Source organism: Oncorhynchus mykiss, chromosome 19 (genome assembly GCF_057628025.1).
Source record: "Oncorhynchus mykiss isolate SJ-2025 chromosome 19, ASM5762802v1, whole genome shotgun sequence".
Taxonomy (NCBI): Eukaryota; Metazoa; Chordata; class Actinopteri; order Salmoniformes; family Salmonidae; genus Oncorhynchus; species Oncorhynchus mykiss.
Window position 1 is genome coordinate 7,799,102 of NC_143040.1, and position 22,628 is coordinate 7,821,729.

General features: G+C 43.6%; 1 protein-coding gene across 1 annotated transcript; it reads left to right on the forward strand.

Annotated features, from left to right (window-relative positions):
- The first annotated feature begins 8,790 nt into the window (after positions 1-8,790).
- Positions 8,791-22,055, forward strand: LOC149974791 (uncharacterized). Its single transcript, XM_090210020.1, has 7 exons — positions 8,791-9,425; positions 9,517-9,589; positions 17,027-17,089; positions 19,638-19,736; positions 20,723-20,842; positions 21,545-21,667; positions 21,892-22,055. Exons 1-7 carry the CDS (start codon positions 9,213-9,215, stop codon positions 22,053-22,055), a joined length of 855 nt encoding a protein of 284 aa, XP_090066146.1. The 5' UTR covers positions 8,791-9,212.
- Positions 22,056-22,628: the final 573 nt, after the last annotated feature.

A 22,628-nucleotide genomic window follows, 5' to 3' on the forward strand; every position in this document is an offset into this window, starting at 1 on the left:
AGCAGAATGAAGGCTGAGCCCATCTGACTGTACAAAGCTGGATCAACATCGAGTCAACTATTAGACATGTGTTGGCAGAATGAAGGCTGAGCCCATCTGACTGTACAAAGCTGGATCAACATCGAGTCAACTACTAGACATGTGTTAGCAGAATGAAGGCTGAGCCCATCTGACTGTACAAAGCTGGATCAACATCGAGTCAACTATTAGACATGTAAAAAACAGAACATAAGCAGAATCTGTGTAGATGAGGAAAGACTAACAAGACGTGTCTGGTCTGAACCATATCTGATCTGGTGATCAAGACAACATCGGTCTGATCTTGTGAAGACCTGTGGACAGGAACATTAGATAATCAGTTATAGGCCCCAGTAGGAGTGTGCATGTCGCCACCAATAGAATCTATGCCCCAATGTATGAGCCAATAAGAGAATGGAAACTAAGCAAGACAACTAGATTCATAAAGTGGAGTGGTGATGTTATGTAAGGATCAGACTGTATAGGCTATATTACATGTGTTTAGTGTATTATTGGGGCAGCAGGGTAGTGGTTAGAATGTTATGTAAGGATCAGACTGTATAGGCTATATTACATGTATTTAGTGTATTATTGGGGCAGCAGGGTAGCCTAGTGGTTAGAATGTTATGTAAGGATCAGACTGTATAGGCTATATTACATGTATTTAGTGTATTATTGGGGCAGCAGGGTAGTGGTTAGAATGTTATGTAAGGATCAGACTGTATAGGCTATATTACATGTATTTAGTGTAGTATTGGGGCAGCAGGGTAGCCTAGTGGTTAGAATGTTATGTAAGGATCAGACTGTATAGGCTATATTACATGTATTTAGTGTATTATTGGGGCAGCAGGGTAGTGGTTAGAATGTTATGTAAGGATCAGACTGTATAGGCTATATTACATGTATTTAGTGTATTATTGGGGCAGCAGGGTAGCCTAGTGGTTAGAATGTTATGTAAGGATCAGACTGTATAGGCTATATTACATGTATTTAGTGTATTATTGGGGCAGCAGGGTAGTGGTTAGAATGTTATGTAAGGATCAGACTGTATAGGCTATATTACATGTGTTTAGTGTAGTATTGGGGCAGCAGGGTAGTGGTTAGAATGTTATGTAAGGATCAGACTGTATAGGCTATATTACATGTATTTAGTGTATTATTGGGGCAGCAGGGTAGCCTAGTGGTTAGAATGTTATGTAAGGATCAGACTGTATAGGCTATATTACATGTGTTTAGTGTAGTATTGGGGCAGCAGGGTAGTGGTTAGAATGTTATGTAAGGATCAGACTGTATAGGCTATATTACATGTGTTTAGTGTATTATTGGGGCAGCAGGGTAGCCTAGTGGTTAGAATGTTATGTAAGGATCAGACTGTATAGGCTATATTACATGTATTTAGTGTATTATTGGGGCAGCAGGGTAGTGGTTAGAATGTTATGTAAGGATCAGACTGTATAGGCTATATTACATGTGTTTAGTGTATTATTGGGGCAGCAGGGTAGCCTAGTGGTTAGAATGTTATGTAAGGATCAGACTGTATAGGCTATATTACATGTATTTAGTGTATTATTGGGGTAGCAGGGTAGTGGTTAGAATGTTATGTAAGGATCAGACTGTATAGGCTATATTACATGTATTTAGTGTATTATTGGGGCAGCAGGGTAGTGGTTAGAATGTTATGTAAGGATCAGACTGTATAGGCTATATTACATGTATTTAGTGTATTATTGGGGCAGCAGGGTAGCCTAGTGGTTAGGATGTTATGTAAGGATCAGACTGTATAGGCTATATTACATGTGTTTAGTGTATTATTGGGGCAGCAGGGTAGTGGTTAGAATGTTATGTAAGGATCAGACTGTATAGGCTATATTACATGTGTTTAGTGTAGTATTGGGGCAGCAGGGTAGTGGTTAGAATGTTATGTAAGGATCAGACTGTATAGGCTATATTACATGTGTTTAGTGTAGTATTGGGGCAGCAGGGTAGTGGTTAGAATGTTATGTAAGGATCAGACTGTATAGGCTATATTACATGTATTTAGTGCATTATTGGGGCAGCAGGGTAGTGGTTAGAATGTTATGTAAGGATCAGACTGTATAGGCTATATTACATGTATTTAGTGTATTATTGGGGCAGCAGGGTAGTGGTTAGAATGTTATGTAAGGGTCAGACTGTATAGGCTATATTACATGTATTTAGTGTATTATTGGGGCAGCAGGGTAGCCTAGTGGTTAGAATGTTATGTAAGGATCAGACTGTATAGGCTATATTACATGTATTTAGTGTATTATTGGGGCAGCAGGGTAGCCTAGTGGTTAGAATGTTATGTAAGGATCAGACTGTAGAGGCTATATTACATGTATTTAGTGTATTATTGGGGCAGCAGGGTAGTGGTTAGAATGTTATGTAAGGATCAGACTGTATAGGCTATATTACATGTATTTAGTGTAGTATTGGGGCAGCAGGGTAGTGGTTAGAATGTTATGTAAGGATCAGACTGTATAGGCTATATTACATGTATTTAGTGTATTATTGGGGCAGCAGGGTAGTGGTTATAATGTTATGTAAGGATCAGACTGTATAGGCTATATTACATGTATTTAGTGTATTATTGGGGCAGCAGGGTAGTGGTTAGAATGTTATGTAAGGATCAGACTGTATAGGCTATATTACATGTATTTAGTGTATTATTGGGGCAGCAGGGTAGCCTAGTGGTTAGAATGTTATGTAAGGATCAGACTGTATAGGCTATATTACATGTATTTAGTGTATTATTGGGGCAGCAGGGTAGCCTAGTGGTTAGGATGTTATGTAAGGATCAGACTGTATAGGCTATATTACATGTGTTTAGTGTATTATTGGGGCAGCATGGTAGCCTAGTGGTTAGAATGTTATGTAAGGATCAGACTGTATAGGCTATATTACATGGATTTAGTGTAGTATTGGGGCAGCAGGGTAGTGGTTAGAATGTTATGTAAGGGTCAGACTGTTTAGGCTATATTACATGGATTTATTGTGATGGTGTAGGTAGACTATATTACATGGATTTATTGTGATGGTGTAGGTAGACTATATTACATGGATTTATTGTGATGGTGTAGGTAGACTATATTACATGGATTTATTGTGATGGTGTAGACTATATTACATGGATTTATTGTGATGGTGTAGACTATATTACATGGATTTATTATGATGGTGTAGGTAGACTATATTACATGGATTTATTGTGATGGTGTAGGTAGACTATATTACATGGATTTATTGTGATGGTGTAGACTATATTACATGGATTTATTGTGATGGTGTAGGTAGACTATATTACATGGATTTATTGTGATGGTGTAGACTATATTACATGGATTTATTGTGATGGTGTAGACTATATTACATGGATTTATTATGATGGTGTAGGTAGACTATATTACGTGGATTTATTGTGATGGTGTAGGTAGACTATATTACATGGATTTATTGTGATGGTGTAGACTATATTACATGGATTTATTGTGATGGTGTAGACTATATTACATGGATTTATTGTGATGGTGTAGACTATATTACATGGATTTATTGTGATGGTGTAGACTATATTACATGGATTTATTGTGATGGTGTAGACTATATTACATGGATTTATTGTGATAGGGTAGACTATATTACATGGATTTATTGTGATAGGGTAGACTATATTACATGGATTTATTATGATGGTGTAGACTATATTACATGGATTTATTGTGATGGTGTAGACTATATTACATGGATTTATTGTGATGGTGTAGACTATATTACATGGATTTATTGTGATGGTGTAGGTAGACTATATTACATGGATTTATTGTGATGGTGTAGACTATATTACATGGATTTATTGTGATGGTGTAGACTATATTACATGGATTTATTGTGATGGTGTAGGTAGACTATATTACATGGATTTATTGTGATGGTGTAGGCTATATTACATGGATTTATTGTGATGGTGTAGACTATATTACATGGATTTATTGTGATGGTGTAGGTAGACTATATTACATGGATTTATTATGATGGTGTAGGTAGACTATATTACATGGATTTATTATGATGGTGTAGACTATATTACATGGATTTATTGTGATGGTGTAGACTATATTACATGGATTTATTGTGATGGTGTAGGTAGACTATATTACATGGATTTATTATGATGGTGTAGGTAGACTATATTACATGGATTTATTGTGATGGTGTAGACTATATTACATGGATTTATTGTGATGGTGTAGACTATATTACATGGATTTATTGTGATGGTGTAGACTATATTACATGGATTTATTGTGATGGTGTAGACTATATTACATGGATTTATTGTGATGGTGTAGGCTATATTACATGGATTTATTGTGATGGTGTAGACTATATTACATGGATTTATTGTGATGGTGTAGACTATATTACATGGATTTATTGTGATGGTGTAGGTAGACTATATTACATGGATTTATTGTGATGGTGTAGGTAGACTATATTACATGGATTTATTGTGATGGTGTAGACTATATTACATGGATTTATTGTGATGGTGTAGACTATATTACATGGATTTATTGTGATGGTGTAGGTAGACTATATTACATGGATTTATTGTGATGGTGTAGACTATATTACATGGATTTATTGTGATTGTGTAGACTATATTACATGGATTTATTGTGATGGTGTAGGCTATATTACATGGATTTATTGTGATGGTGTAGACTATATTACATGGATTTATTGTGATGGTGTAGACTATATTACATGGATTTATTGTGATGGTGTAGGTAGACTATATTACATGGATTTATTGTGATAGTGTAGGCTATATTACATGGATTTATTGTGATGGTGTAGACTATATTACATGGATTTATTGTGATGGTGTAGGCTATATTACATGGATTTATTGTGATGGTGTAGACTATATTACATGTATTTATTGTGATGGAGTAGACTAAATTACATGGATTTATTGGACTTTCTAAAACGTAGATTCTCTAAAGGTCTGCTTCAGTGGCATGTAGGCTGTGGAAGCCAGGAGAAGCTTAATGTGGCTCTCATAATGTCACGACCGACACATTTCAAGGTCATTCCAGGATGTGGTTAGAAGACATTGGAACGTATTACACAGCAACCCCAGCTTTAGCAAAGCCTTGGAATCCCCTGCCCTCCAAGAGACCCTCAAACGTGTTTGTTTAGTAAAGTCAGCTTTGACTGAGAACAAAGCCTTGGAATCCCCTGCCCTCCAAGAGACCCTCAAACGTGTTTGTTTAGTAAAGTCAGCTTTGACTGAGAACAAAGTCTTGGATATCATGTTTATCATTCCTGGCGGTAGAATAACGTATTAGACATATCATGTTTATCATTCCTGACGGTCCCTTGTCACGACTGCATCTGCTGTTGAGCCATGATCACAGAGAACTCTCTTCTCCATCCCCCTTCAGGTGAAAGGATAAAGGTTTGAGGTAGAATAACGTATATCTCCCTAAGTGTTCCTGTAACTTGTATTATGTGGATAAGACCTTACCTTATATGTCCATTGGATTGGTGAATGCATCACAAAGGGGAGGAGACAGGGATAAATTACCTCTCCAAAGAGAGACCTATTGGATAGAACGCTTGGTCACTCTTGCCCCAGCAGGCCTCAACGAGGAATGTTATTTTTCTAACTTTGTTTGTAGTAGGTTCAAAATAGCCCAAACATATAGGTAATTACATCATAAAGACAGGTAACGACATCGTAAGGACAGGTGATGACATCATAATGACAGATCATTTTGACAGGTACATCATAGTTGTATTTGTATTGTCTATCAACAGTATATTTATGTGTCTCCCACAGCCCCTTCTGCTGGGATATCGTGATTGGGCCGAATACCGAATGGGAATATGAAACAATAAATATGTCAATTGCAGTTTATTTACCGGAGTGCTGCCCTGTTTCAGCTCTTTAGTTTAGTGAGTCCCCCAGATCAGAGGCAGTGGTGATGACCTCACATTCTATCAGTAAGTGCCTGAGTTGGACCATTTTCCTGTCCTGCTAAGCATTCATAATGTAGCATTCAAAGTACTTTTGGGTGTCAGATAAAATGTACAGGAGTATAAAGTATACAGTATATATATATATATTTGAGGAATGTACTGGAGTAAAAGTTGTCAAATATAAATAGGAAAGTAAAGTACAGATAAAAATGACTTAACTATTAACATTTATACTTATTTACTTTACAGCACTACACACACACACACACACACACACACACACACACACACACACACACACACACACACACACACACACACACACACACACACACACAAACACGTAATTGAGCATTCATCTTGATATAAACTCAGCAGTTTTACATCTAGTTTGCCTGGTTTAGTTATCAGTGTTGTCATTATGTCTGAAATGGCCTCCTATTGCCGATGTAGTAACATGTTGTGGACTATGTGATCTATGTTCTAGTATGTGGGAGATGGCCTCCTATTGCCGATGTAGTAACATGTTGTGGACTACTAGGTGATCTACGTTCTAATATGTGGGAGATGGACAATATTGTGAAGCCTACTGAATGACTGGATCTGGTTGATTTGGATTCCACCCTGGAGCCACAGTAAGACATTCCATTTCCACTACACACATCCCACCTCTAGGGGTAGCAGACTCCACCCCGGAGCCACAGTAAGATATTCCATTTCCACTACCCACATCCCACCTCTAGGGGGCAGCAGACTCCACCCCAGAGCCACAGTAAGACATTCCATTTCCACTACCCACGTCCCACCTCTAGGGGGCAGCAGACTCCACCCCGGAGCCACAGTAAGACATTCCATTTCCACTAGCCACATCCCACCTCTAGGGGGCAGAAGACTCCACCCCGGAGCCACAGTAAGACATTCCATTTCCACTACCCACATCTCACCTCTAGGGGGCAGCAGACTCCACCCCGGAGCCACAGTAAGACATTCCATTTCCACTACCCACATCCCCCCTCTAGGAGGCAGCAGACTCCATTCCAGAGCCACAGAAAGACATTCCATTTCCACTACCCACATCCCACCTCTAGGGGGCAGCAGATTCCACCCCAAAGCCACAGTAATACATTCCATTTCCACTACCCACATCCCACCTCTAGGGGGCAGCAGACTCCATTCCAGAGCAACAGTAAGACATTCCATTTCCACTACCAACATCCCACCTCTAGGGGGCAGCAGACTCCACCCTGGAGCCACAGTAAGACATTCCATTTCCACTACCCACATCCCACCTCTAGGGGGAAGGAGACTTCACCCCAGAGCCACAGTAAGACATTCCATTTCCACTACCCACATCCCACCTCTAGGGGTAGCAGACTCCACCCCAGAGCCACAGTAAGACATTCCATTTAAACTAACCACATCCAACCTCTAGGGGGCAGCATACTCCACCCCAGAGCCACAGAAAGACATTCCATTTCCACTACCCACATCCCACCTCTAGGGGGCAGCAGACTCCACCCCAGAGCCACAGTAAGACATTCCATTTCCACTAGCCACATCTCACCTCTAGGGAGCAGCAGACTCCACCCCAGAGCAACAGTAAGACATTCCATATACACTACCCACATCCCACCTCTAGGGGGCAGCAGACTCCACCCCGGAGCCAAAGTAAGACATTCCATTTCCACTACCCACATCCCACCTCTAGGGGGAAGGAGACTTCACCCCAGAGCCACAGTAAGACATTCCATTTCCACTACCCATATCCCACCTCTAGGGGGCAGCAGACTCCACCCCAGAGCCACAGTAAGACATTCCATTTCCACTACCCACATCCCATCTCTAGGGGGCAGCAGACTCCACCACAGAGCCATAGTAAGACATTACATTTACCCTACAAACATCCCACCTCTAGGGGGCAGCAGACTCCATCCCAGAGCCACAGTAAGACATTCCATTTCCACTACCCACATCCCACCTCTAGGGGTAGCAGACTCCACCCCAGAGCCACAGTAAGACATTCCATTTCCACTAACCACATCCAACCTCTAGGGGGCAGCAGACTCCACCCCAGAGCCACAGTAAGACATTCCATTTCCACTACCCACATCCCACCACTAGGGGGCAGCAGACTCCACCCCGGAGCCACAATAAGACATTCCATTTCCATTTCCACTACACACATCCCACCTCTAGGGGGCAGCAGACTCCACCCCAGAGCCACAGTAAGACATTCCATTTCCACTACCCACATCCCACCTCTAGGGGGCAGCAGACTCCACCCCGGAGCCACAGTAAGATATTCCGTTTCCACTACCCTCATCCCACCTCTAGGGGGCAGCATACTCCACCCCAGAGCCACAGTAAAGACATTCCATTTCCACTACCCACATCTCACCTCTAGGGGGCAGCAGACTGGACCAGGTACTTGGACTATCAGGATTGGTTACGTTCCAAATGGCACCCTATTCCCTATATAGTGTACTACTAGTGATCAGGGCCCTATACCCTGTATAGTGAACTACTAAGATATTTGGTCAAAACATAAAAATGGTTGATTTGTCTTTTAACCTTTATTTAACTAGGCAAGTCAGTTAAGAACAAATTCTTATTTTCAATGACGGCCTAGTATCAGAGGGTTAACTGCCTTGTTCAGGGGCAGAATGACAGATTTGTACCTTAAGGCTTGTCAGTCAGGCTTGACTAGGTTAGTGTTATAACATGACTAGGGGGATGGGTGAGGAGGAGGAGTCAGGAGGAGGAGTCAGGAGGAGGAGTCAGGCTTGACTAGGTTAGTGTTGTAACATGACTAGGGGGAGGGGTGAGGAGGAGGAGTCAGGAGGAGGAGTCAGGCTTGACTAGGTTAGTGTTATAACATGACTAGGGGGATGGGTGAGGAGGAGGAGTCAGGAGGAGGAGTCAGGCTTGACTAGGTTAGTGTTGTAACATGACTAGGGGGATGGGTGAGGAGGAGGAGTCAGGAGGAGGAGTCAGGCTTGACTAGGTTAGTGTTGTAACATGACTAGGGGGATGGGTGAGGAGGAGGAGTCAGGAGGAGGAGTCAGGCTTGACTAGGTTGGTGTTGTAACATGACTAGAGGGATGGGTGAGGAGGAGGAGTGAGTGTGGATTTAAGGGTAAGCAATATTCAGACCTCCAGTTCCATTAGCAAGCTGTGATTGTGAAATGAAGATGCAGAAGTCTGTCTCTGTCGTTCCTCTGCTGTTGCTCCTCTGCCTGTGTGGGCTAGGAATCACCAAAGGTCAAGGGGTAGAGGTCATCGAAGCTGTAGATTTCAAGATGGAAAACGAGGTGGTCAAAACACCAGCAGACGGAAAGACAGACGGACAGACAGACTATGAGCCGGACCTCTGGGCAGAGCTGAAAGCGCTGAGAGACATGGTGGTGGAACAGAGAGACAGACGGACAGACAGACAGACAGACAGACTATGAGCCGGACCTCTGGGCTGAGCTGAGAGAGCTGAGAGACATGGTGGTGGAACAGAGAGTGGAACTGACTGTCACTCAAAGTCAACTAGAGGACGTGAAGACACAGAATTCAGGTAATAAGAGTTGCCACAATGCAAAAAAAATGTCAACCTTACCTTGATGTTTTGTAATGTATTATAATGAAGATACATGTTTTGAGTCGGTCTCATTTACCCAGAAAATATATGTTCTTGTTTTGAGTCGGTCTCATTTACCCAGAAAATATATGTTCTTGTTTTGAGTCGGTCTCATTTACCCAGAAAATATATGTTCTTGTTTTGAGTCGGTCTCATTTACCCAGAAAATATATGTTCTTGTTTTGAGTCGGTCTCATTTACCCAGAAAATATATGTTCTTGTTTTGAGTCGGTCTCATTTACCCAGAAAATATATGTTCTTGTTTTGAGTCGGTCTCATTTACCCAGAAAATATATGTTCTTGTTTTGAGTCGGTCTCATTTACCCAGAAAATATATGTTCTTGTTTTGAGTCGGTCTCATTTACCCAGAAAATATATGTTCTTGTTTTGAGTCGGTCTCATTTACCCAGAAAATATATGTTCTTGTTTTGAGTCGGTCTCATTTACCCAGAAAATATATGTTCTTGTTTTGAGTCGGTCTCATTTACCCAGAAAATATATGTTCTTGTTTTGAGTCGGTCTCATTTACCCAGAAAATATATGTTCTTGTTTTGAGTCGGTCTCATTTACCCAGAAAATATATGTTCTTGTTTTGAGTCGGTCTCATTTACCCAGAAAATATATGTTCTTGTTTTGAGTCGGTCTCATTTACCCAGAAAATATATGTTCTTGTTTTGAGTCGGTCTCATTTACCCAGAAAATATATGTTCTTGTTTTGAGTCGGTCTCATTTACCCAGAAAATATATGTTCTTGTTTTGAGTCGGTCTCATTTACCCAGAAAATATATGTTCTTGTTTTGAGTCGGTCTCATTTACCCAGAAAATATATGTTCTTGTTTTGAGTCGGTCTCATTTACCCAGAAAATATATGTTCTTGTTTTGAGTCGGTCTCATTTACCCAGAAAATATATGTTCTTGTTTTGAGTCCGTCTCACTTACCCAGAAAATATATGGTCTTGTTTTCAGTCGGTCTCATTTACCCAGAAAATATATGTTCTTGTTTTGAGTCCGTCTCACTTACCCAGAAAATATATGGTCTTGTTTTGAGTCCGTCTCATTTACCCAGAAAATATATGTTCTTGTTTTGAGTCGGTCTCATTTACCCAGAAAATATATGTTCTTGTTTTGAGTCGGTCTCATTTACCCAGAAAATATATGTTCTTGTTTTGAGTCGGTCTCATTTACCCAGAAAATATATGTTCTTGTTTTGAGTCGGTCTCATTTACCCAGAAAATATATGTTCTTGTTTTGAGTCGGTCTCATTTACCCAGAAAATATATGTTCTTGTTTTGAGTCGGTCTCATTTACCCAGAAAATATATGTTCTTGTTTTGAGTCGGTCTCATTTACCCAGAAAATATATGTTCTTGTTTTGAGTCGGTCTCATTTACCCAGAAAATATATGTTCTTGTTTTGAGTCGGTCTCATTTACCCAGAAAATATATGTTCTTGTTTTGAGTCGGTCTCATTTACCCAGAAAATATATGTTCTTGTTTTGAGTCGGTCTCATTTACCCAGAAAATATATGTTCTTGTTTTGAGTCGGTCTCATTTACCCAGAAAATATATGTTCTTGTTTTGAGTCGGTCTCATTTACCCAGAAAATATATGTTCTTGTTTTGAGTCGGTCTCATTTACCCAGAAAATATATGTTCTTGTTTTGAGTCGGTCTCATTTACCCAGAAAATATATGTTCTTGTTTTGAGTCGGTCTCATTTACCCAGAAAATATATGTTCTTGTTTTGAGTCGGTCTCATTTACCCAGAAAATATATGTTCTTGTTTTGAGTCGGTCTCATTTACCCAGAAAATATATGTTCTTGTTTTGAGTCGGTCTCATTTACCCAGAAAATATATGTTCTTGTTTTGAGTCGGTCTCATTTACCCAGAAAATATATGTTCTTGTTTTGAGTCGGTCTCATTTACCCAGAAAATATATGTTCTTGTTTTGAGTCGGTCTCATTTACCCAGAAAATATATGTTCTTGTTTTGAGTCGGTCTCATTTACCCAGAAAATATATGTTCTTGTTTTGAGTCGGTCTCATTTACCCAGAAAATATATGTTCTTGTTTTGAGTCGGTCTCATTTACCCAGAAAATATATGTTCTTGTTTTGAGTCGGTCTCATTTACCCAGAAAATATATGTTCTTGTTTTGAGTCGGTCTCATTTACCCAGAAAATATATGTTCTTGTTTTGAGTCGGTCTCATTTACCCAGAAAATATATGTTCTTGTTTTGAGTCGGTCTCATTTACCCAGAAAATATATGTTCTTGTTTTGAGTCGGTCTCATTTACCCAGAAAATATATGTTCTTGTTTTGAGTCGGTCTCATTTACCCAGAAAATATATGTTCTTGTTTTGAGTCGGTCTCATTTACCCAGAAAATATATGTTCTTGTTTTGAGTCGGTCTCATTTACCCAGAAAATATATGTTCTTGTTTTGAGTCGGTCTCATTTACCCAGAAAATATATGTTCTTGTTTTGAGTCGGTCTCATTTACCCAGAAAATATATGTTCTTGTTTTGAGTCGGTCTCATTTACCCAGAAAATATATGTTCTTGTTTTTTTAATTCATTTTTCTTCCTCAGACAATCAAGATGATTTGTCTTGTTTTTAAGATATTCTTGTTTCAAGCCATTTGTATAAAATAAGCAATAAGCAAAACGATCTGCCATTGTACTAAGATAGTTTACGTTAATAAGATGTCAATGCATTCTGATGGTGAGAGAGATCTAGGTAAGGTGTCAATGCATTCTGATGGTAAGAGAGATCTAGGTAAGGTGTCAATGCATTCTGATGGTAAGAGAGATCCAGGTAAGATGTCAATGCATTCTGATGGTAAGAGAGATATAGGTAAGGTGTCACACTCAACACAGCACATTGAATATAGCACAGCAATGGAATAAACAGACACAATGTGGACACTGGGGCCAGATAGGAGACACAATGTGGACACTGGGGCCAGATAGGGAGACACAATGTGGACACTGGGGCCAGATAGGGAGACACAATGTGGACACTGGGGCCAGATAGGAGACACAATGTGGAAACTGGGGCCAGATAGGAGACACAATGTGGACACTGGGGCCAGATAGGAGACACAATGTGGACACTGGGGCCAGATAGGAGACACAATGTGGAGACTGGGGCCAGATAGGAGACACAATGTGGACACTGGGGCCAGATAGGAGACACAATGTGGACACTGGGGCCAGATAGGAGACACAATGTGGACACTGGGGCCAGATATGAGACACAATGTGGACACTGGGGCCAGATATGAGACACAATGTGGACACTGGGGCCAGATAGGAGACACAATGTGGACACTGGGGCCAGATAGGAGACACAATGTGAACACTGGGGCCAGATAGGAGACACAATGTGGACACGGGGTTTAGATAGGAGACACAATGTGGACACTGAGGCCAGATAGGAGACACAATGTGGACACTGGGGCCAGATAGGGAGACACAATGTGGACACTGGGGCCAGATAGGAGACACAATGTGGACACTGGGGCCAGATAGGAGACACAATGTGGACATTGGGGCCAGATAGGGAGACACAATGTGGACACTGGGGCCAGATAGGAGACACAATGTGGACACTGGGGCCAGATATGTGACACAATGTGGACACTGGGGCCAGATAGGAGACACAATGTGGACACTGGGGCCAGATAGGAGACACAATGTGGACACTGGGGCCAGATAGGAGACACAATGTGGACACTGGGGCCAGATAGGGAGACACAATGTGGACACTGGGGCCAGATAGGGAGACACAATGTGGACACTGGGGCCAGATAGGGAGACACAATGTGGACACTGGGGCCAGATAGGGAGACACAATGTGGACACTGAGGCCAGATAGGAGACACAATGTGGACACTGGGGCCAGATAGGAGACACAATGTGGACACTGGGGCCAGATAGGAGACACAATGTGGAGACTGGGGCCAGATAGGAGACACAATGTGGACACTGGGGCCAGATAGGAGACACAATGTGGACACTGGGGCCAGATAGGAGACACAATGTGGACACTGGGGCCAGATAGGAGACACAATGTGGACACTGGGGCCAGATAGGAGACACAATGTGGACACTGGGGCCAGATAGGACACACAATGTGGACACTGGGGCCAGATAGGGAGACACAATGGGGACACTGGGGCCAGATAGGAGACACAATGTGGACACTGGGGCCAGATAGGAGACACAATGTGGACACTGGGGCCAGATAGGAGACACAATGTGGACACTGGGGCCAGATAGGAGACACAATGTGGACACTGGGGCCAGATAGGGAGACACAATGTGGACACTGGGGCCAGATAGGGAGACACAATGTGGACACTGGGGCCAGATAGGGAGACACAATGTGGACACTGGGGCCAGATAGGGAGACACAATGTGGACACTGAGGCCAGATAGGAAACACAATGTGGACACTGGGGCCAGATAGGAGACACAATGTGGACACTGGGGCCAGATAGGAGACACAATGTGGACACTGGGGCCAGAGAGGAGACACAATGTGGACACTGGGGCAATATAGGAGACACAATGTGGACACTGGGGCCAGATAGGAGACACAATGTGGACACTGGGGCCAGATAGGAGACACAATGTGGACACTGGGGCCAGATAGGAGACACAATGTGGACACTGGGGCCAGATAGGAGACACAATGTGGACACTGGGGCCAGATAGGGAGACACAATGTGGACACTGGGGCCAGATAGGAGACACAATGTGGACACTGGGGCCAGATAGGAGACACAATGTGGACACTGGGGCCAGATAGGAGACACAATGTGGACACTGGGGCCAGATAGGGAGACACAATGTGGACACTGGGGCCAGATAGGGAGACACAATGTGGACACTGGGGCCAGATAGGGAGACACAATGTGGACACTGGGGCCAGATAGGGAGACACAATGTGGACACTGAGGCCAGATAGGAGACACAATGTGGACACTGGGGCCAGATAGGAGACACAATGTGGACACTGGGGCCAGATAGGAGACACAATGTGGAGACTGGGGCCAGATAGGAGACACAATGTGGACACTGGGGCCAGATAGGAGACACAATGTGGACACTGGGGCCAGATAGGAGACACAATGTGGACACTGGGGCCAGATAGGAGACACAATGTGGACACTGGGGCCAGATAGGAGACACAATGTGGACACTGGGGCCAGATAGGAGACACAATGTGGACACTGGGGCCAGATAGGGAGACACAATGGGGACACTGGGGCCAGATAGGAGACACAATGTGGACACTGGGGCCAGATAGGAGACACAATGTGGACACTGGGGCCAGATAGGAGACACAATGTGGACACTGGGGCCAGATAGGAGACACAATGTGGACACTGGGGCCAGATAGGGAGACACAATGTGGACACTGGGGCCAGATAGGGAGACACAATGTGGACACTGGGGCCAGATAGGGAGACACAATGTGGACACTGGGGCCAGATAGGGAGACATAATGTGGACACTGAGGCCAGATAGGAAACACAATGTGGACACTGGGGCCAGATAGGAGACACAATGTGGACACTGGGGCCAGATAGGAGACACAATGTGGACACTGGGGCCAGAGAGGAGACACAATGTGGACACTGGGGCAATATAGGAGACACAATGTGGACACTGGGGCCAGATAGGAGACACAATGTGGACACTGGGGCCAGATAGGAGACACAATGTGGACACTGGGGCCAGATAGGAGACACAATGTGGACACTGGGGCCAGATAGGAGACACAATGTGGACACTGGGGCCAGATAGGGAGACACAATGTGGACACTGGGGCCAGATAGGAGACACAATGTGGACACTGGGGCCAGATAGGAGACACAATGTGGACAATGGGGCCAGATAGGAGACACAATGTGGACACTGGGGCCAGATAGGAGACACAATGTGGACACTGGGGCCAGATAGGAGACACAATGTGGACACTGGGGCCAGATAGGAGACACAATGTGGACACTGGGGCCAGATAGGAGACACAATGTGGACACTGGGGCCAGATAGGGAGACACAATGTGGACACTGGGGCCAGATAGGAGACACAATGTGGACACTGGGGCCAGATAGGAGACACAATGTGGACACTGGGGCCAGATAGGAGACACAATGTGGACACTGGGGCCAGATAGGAGACACAATGTGGACACTGGGGCCAGATAGGAGACACAATGTGGACACTGGGGCCAGATAGGAGACACAATGTGGACACTGGGGCCAGATAAGAGACACAATGTGGACACTGGGGTCAGATAGGAGACAGAATGTGGACACTGGGGCCAGATAAGAGACACAATGTGGACACTGGGGCCAGATAGGAGACACAATGTGGACACTGGGGCCAGATAGGAGACACAATGTGGAGACTGGGGCCAGATAGGAGACACAATGTGGAGACTGGGGCCAGATAGGAGACACAATGTGGACACTGGGGCCAGATAGGAGACACAATGTGGACACTGGGGCCAGATAGGAGACACAATGTGGACACTGGGTTTAGATAGGGAGACACAATGTGGACACTGGGGCCAGATAGGAGACACAATGTGGACACTGGGGCCAGATAGGAGACACAATGTGGACACTGGGGCCAGATAGGAGACACAATTAGGAGACTGGGGCCAGATAGGAGACACAATGTGGACACTGGGGCCAGATATGAGACACAATGTGGACACTGGGGCCAGATAGGAGACACAATGTGGACACTGGGGCCAGATAGGAGACACAATGTGGACACTGGGGCCAGATAGGAGACACAATGTGGACACTGGGGTCAGATAGGAGACACAATGTGGACACTGGGGCCAGATAGGAGACACAATGTGGACACTGGGGCCAGATAGGAGACACAATGTGGACACTGGGGCCAGATAGGAGACACAATGTGGAGACTGGGGCCAGATAAGAGACACAATGTGGACACTGGGGCCAGATAGGAGACACAATGTGGACACTGGGGCCAGATAGGAGACACAATGTGGACACTGGGGCCAGATAGGGAGACACAATGTGGACACTGGGGCCAGATAGGAGACACAATGTGGACACTGGGGCCAGATAGGAGACACAATGTGGACACTGGGGCCAGATAGGGAGACACAATGTGGACACTGGGGCCAGATAAGAGACACAATGTTCTTCTTTTTTTTCCATTGACGGATACTCAGGGCCTCACTCCAACACTCAGATATAATTTACAACACAGACCCATATTAATACCAGGTGATAACTTTAGATGGTAGGAATCAGATAACACAAGACCCATATTAGTACCAGGTGTAAATGGGGTCAGTAAGAGTTGTTGTGTGTTTTATTCCAGAGATGGAGTTCAGGCTGAGAACTGCAGAGGACCAGGTGAAGCTACTGAAGGCTGAGAATCAAGGTAAAACAAGAGATTCTGTTGAATCTGTGATTTGGGTAATATATTTGAACCAATATTGTGTATTTATTTATTGATCGTTCCGCATGATTTCAATCCCTTTCTGATCGCACGCCTTTTGATTTGATCAAACCTTCAATGTTTGCCCATGGTGGAAGTGATCAGAAAGGGACAGGTTGAACCTCAATGCCAAACCTTCAATGTTTGCCCATGGTGGAAGTGATCAGAAAGGGACAGGTTGAACCTCAATGCCAAACCTTCAATGTTTGCCCATGGTGGAAGTGATCAGAAAGGGACAGGTTGAACCTCAATGCCAAACCTTCAATGTTTGCCCATGGTGGAAGTGATCAGAAAGGGACAGGTTGAACCTCAATGCCAAACCTTCAATGTTTGCCCATGGTGGAAGAGGTCAGAAAGGGACAGGTTGAACCTCAATGCCAAACCTTCAATGTTTGCCCATGGTGGAAGAGGTCAGAAAGGGACAGGTTGAACCTCAATGCCAAACCTTCAATGTTTGCCCATGGTGGAAGTGATCAGAAAGGGACAGGTTGAACCTCAATGCCAAACCTTCAATGTTTGCCCATGGTGGAAGTGATCAGAAAGGGACAGGTTGAACCTCAATGCCAAACCTTCAATGTTTGCCCATGGTGGAAGTGATCAGAAAGGGACAGGTTGAACCTCAATGCCAATCCTTCAATGTTTGCCCATGGTGGAAGAGGTCAGAAAGGGACAGGTTGAACCTCAATGCCAAACCTTCAATGTTTGCCCATGGTGGAAGAGGTCAGAGGGGGACAGGTTGAACCTCAATGCCAAACCATTCAGGACATAGAGCTGTACCAAGTGGACCCAAACACCTACCATGTTGCATACCCCACCCTACCATGTTACATACCCCACCCTACCATGTTGCATACCCCACCCTACCATGTTGCATTCCCCACCCTACCATGTTGCATACCCCACCCTACCATGTTGCATACCCCACCCTACCACGTTGCATACCCCACCCTACCATGTTGCATACCCCACCCTACCATGTTGCATACCCCACCCTACCATGTTGCATACACCACCCTACCATGTTGCATACCCCACCCTACCATGTTGCATTCCCCACCCTACCATGTTGCCTACCCCACCCTACCATGTTGCATACCCCACCCTACCATGTTGCATACCCCACCCTACCATGTTGCATACACCACCCTACCATGTTGCATACCCCACCCTACCATGTTGCATACCCCACCCTACCATGTTGCATACCCCACCCTACCATGTTGCATACCCCACCCTACCATGTTGCATACCCCACCCTACCATGTTGCATACCCCACCCTACCATGTTGCAAAACCCACCCTACCATGTTGCAAACCCCACCCTACCATGTTGCAAACCCCACCCTACCATGTTGCAAACCCAACCCTACCATGTTGCATACCCCACCCTACCATGTTGCAAACCCAACCCTACCATGTTGCATACCCCACCCTACCATGTTGCAAACCCCACCCTACCATGTTGCATACCCCACCCTACCATGTTGCATACCCCACCCTACCATGTTGCAAACCCAACCCTACCATGTTGCAAACCCCACCCTACCATGTTGCATACCCCACCCTACCATGTTGCATTCCCCACCCTACCATGAGACTCCCATGTCTTCATCACTGAAAAACAATCATGGAGGACTTTGAAATCATTTGAAAGCTGACAAAAGGGTTGTTAAACTATTCTATGATTTATTACATTTTTATGTTTAAACGTTGAATTATCGACATGAATTGTCTTAAAACGCATTCACTACGATTTTTTTCTCATTTTCCTAAACGATGTACCTTAGACCCTATTTGACATAATCAGAGGTGTCTGTGTTGTGCCTGTCATCGGTTTAGACACAGCACACTGTTGAATACAGGATGGGTGTCATTTCAATCATAGAAATATAATGAAAAGAATGGACCTGTCCCTTTATACCACTGTATGTTAGCTGGTACCACATTTCACATTTAAATTGAATAGAAACCTTAACTTCCATTTCCTACCAGAAAGATGGCTCCCGGTCCACCCACTGTTGAATGGCAACTTGAATGTGAAAGTCAATTATATTATCTATGTTTCTAATTATTTATTCATGTGTGTATTCATTTATCCATGTGTTTTAGTAATCGATTAGTGTATTCATTTATCCACACGTTGTGTTTTAGTAATCGATTAGTGTATTCATTTATCCACACGTTGTGTTTTAGTAATCGATTAGTGTATTCATTTATCCACACGTTGTGTTTTAGTAATCGATTAGTGTATTCATTTATCCACACGTTGTGTTTTAGTAATCGATTAGTGTATTGATTTATCCACACGTTGTGTTTTAGTAATCGATTAGTGTATTGATTTATCCACACGTTGTGTTTTAGTAATCGATTAGTGTATTGATTTATCCACACGTTGTGTTTTAGTAATCGATTAGTGTATTGATTTATCCACACGTTGTGTTTTAGTGATCGATTAGTGTATTCATTGATGGATTGAGCTCTCTGGTTCCAGCCCTGGAGATGAGGACTCTTGACGTCAGCTCCAACTACTCTCAGAGCCAGGTGGAACTACAGAAGACTGAGCTGGAGGAGCTGAAGAGACAGAACACAGGTAGAGAAGAGAGAGAGAGAACACAGGTAGAGAAGAGATAGAGAGAGAACACAGGTAGAGAAGAGAGAGAGAGAGAACACAGGTAGAGAAGAGAGAGAGAGAGAACACAGGTAGAGAAGAGAGAGAGAGAGAGAGAGAACACAGGTAGAGAAGAGAGAGAGAGAACACAGGTAGAGAAGAGAGAGAGAGAGAACACAGGTAGAGAAAAGGAAGAGAGAGAACACAGGTAGAGGAGAAGAAGAGACAGAACACAGGTAGAGGAGAAGAAGAGAGAGAACAGGTAGAGGAGAAGAAGAGAGAGAACAGGTAGAGGAGAAGAAGAGAGAGAACACAGGTAGAGGAGAAGAAGAGAGAGAACACAGGTAGAGGAGAAGAAGAGAGAGAACACAGGTAGAGGAGAAGAAGAGAGAAAACACAGGTAGAGGAGAAGAAGAGAGAGAACACAGGTAAAGGAGAAGAAGAGAGGGAACACAGGTAGAGATGGAGGATGAGCTGAAGAAAGAGAAAATGTATAGGAGTGAAGGAGCTGAGGAAAGAGAACAGGTCTCTGAGGTCTGGAGGACAGAGAACATGTAGAGGACTGGAGGACAGAGAACAGGTAGAGGATTGGAGGACAGAGAACAGGTAGAGGATTGGAGGACAGAGAACAGCTGGAGGAGTGGAGGACAGAGAACAGGTAGAGGACTGGAGGACAGAGAACAGGTAGAGTAGTGGAGGACAGAGAATAACTGGAGGAGTGGAGGACAGAGAACAGGTAGAGGAGTGGAGGACAGAGAACAGGTAGAGGACTGGAGGACAGAGAACAGGTAGAGGACTGGAGGACAGAGAACAGGTAGAGGACTGGATGACAGAGAACAGGTAGAGGACTGGAGGTTAAGCTGCCATAGTAACTAAAGCATTACAACCACAAATTGTTGTCTGACCATTTAAACCATTGTCTTGTTGGTTTCTGACCAATGTGTGTTTTTGTTTGTTTCCTCTAACAGAACGGAAGGTAGCGTTCTCTGTTACTTTGGGAGTTGGGGGTTACTATGGACCCATATCCACTACCCTGGTCTACAAGGACATCCTGACAAACATCGGCAATCACTACAACCCAACTAATGGTGAGTTACACTGTACGCTTTGCTGCCATTTCTTACTCTTGAACTGATCTGTAGAGTCTTCAACTGAATTATCTATAGAGTCTTCAACTGAACTATCTATAGAGAGTCTTCAACTGAATTATCTATAGAGAGTCTTCAACTGAACTATCTATAGAGAGTCTTCAACTGAACTATCTATAGAGAGTATTCAACTGAACTATCTATAGATAGTCTTCAACTGAATTATCTATAGAGAGTCTTCAACTGAACTATCTATAGAGAGTCTTCAACTGAATTATCTATAGAGTCTTCAACTGAACTATCTATAGAGAGTCTTCAACTGAACTATCTATAGAGAGTCTTCAACTGAATTATCTATAGAGAGTCTTCAACTGAACTTTCTATAGAGAGTCTTCAACTGAACTATCTATAGAGAGTCTTCAACTGAACTATCTATGGAGAGTCTTCAACTGAATTATCTATAGAGTCTTCAACTGAACTATCTATAGAGAGTCTTCAACTGAACTATCTATGGAGAGTCTTCAACTGAACTATCTATAGAGAGTCTTCAACTGAACTATCTATAGAGAGTCTTCAACTGAACTATCTATGGAGAGTCTTCAACTGAACTATCTATGGAGAGTCTTCAACTGAATTATCTATAGAGTCTTCAACTGAACTCTGTATGGAGAGAGAGCCTCACATGTTCCATCTCTTTCCCAGGTCACTTCACAGCCCCAGTGAGGGGAGTGTACTACTTCAGAATCGCCTTGTTCGGAATCGTAGAAAGGAACAGCGGCATGCATTGCAACCTCCGCACAAACGGCATCGTAACCCTGAAGGCAGGTCTTTGGGAATACATTGCAACCTCCGCACAAACGGCATCGTAACCCTGAAGGCAGGTCTTTGGGAATACATTGCAACCTCCGCACAAACGGCATCGTAACCCTGAAGGCAGGTCTTTGGGAATACATTGCAACCTCCGCACAAACGGCATCGTAACCCTGAAGGCAGGTCTTTGGGAATACATTGCAACCTCCGCACAAACGGCATCGTAACCCTGAAGGCAGGTCTTTGGGAATACATTGCAAAGTCCCAGCACCATGTAGCTAACGCTGCCTCTCTGCTGCTGGAGCAGGGAGACGTAGTTGACGTTCAACTGGGTGGACCCAAAATCTATGATGACAGTCACAAGAGAAACACCTTCAGTGGCTTCCTGCTCTTCCCAGTGTGAGATGATATTCAGTGAACCACAGTGGAATGAAGCCTTCAGCCAACGTGTGTTTATCCTCTATATCTGTTTCTATTGATTGCAATGTTGTGTCTGGCAGGAGCACCCTTCTCATTTTGATTATACAGTAAATTAAATCGATTGATCGATCAATACATAAATAAATCAACCAAGCAATCTGTCAATCATTATGAATCTTTCTGCTAGGGAAAATTAAAGGTGAACAACATATGTATTCTTATGTATGTTGTGGACTCAAGATCATTCAATATTTATTTTCATTCTATATCAATCTATAGAAGTAGAGATGTTGACTGTTGCTGGTAGAGCAGCTGTTAGGTATGGTAGATCAGCTGTTAGGTATGGTAGAGCAGCTGTTAGGTATGGTAGAGCAGCTGTTAGGTATGGTAGATCAGCTGTTAGGTACAGTAGATCAGCTGTTAGGTATGGTAGATCAGCTGTTAGGTACGGTAGAGCAGCTGTTAGGTATGGTAGATCAGCTGTTAGGTACAGTAGATCAGCTGTTAGGTACGGTAGAGCTGCTGTTAGGTATGGTAGATCAGCTGTTAGTTATGC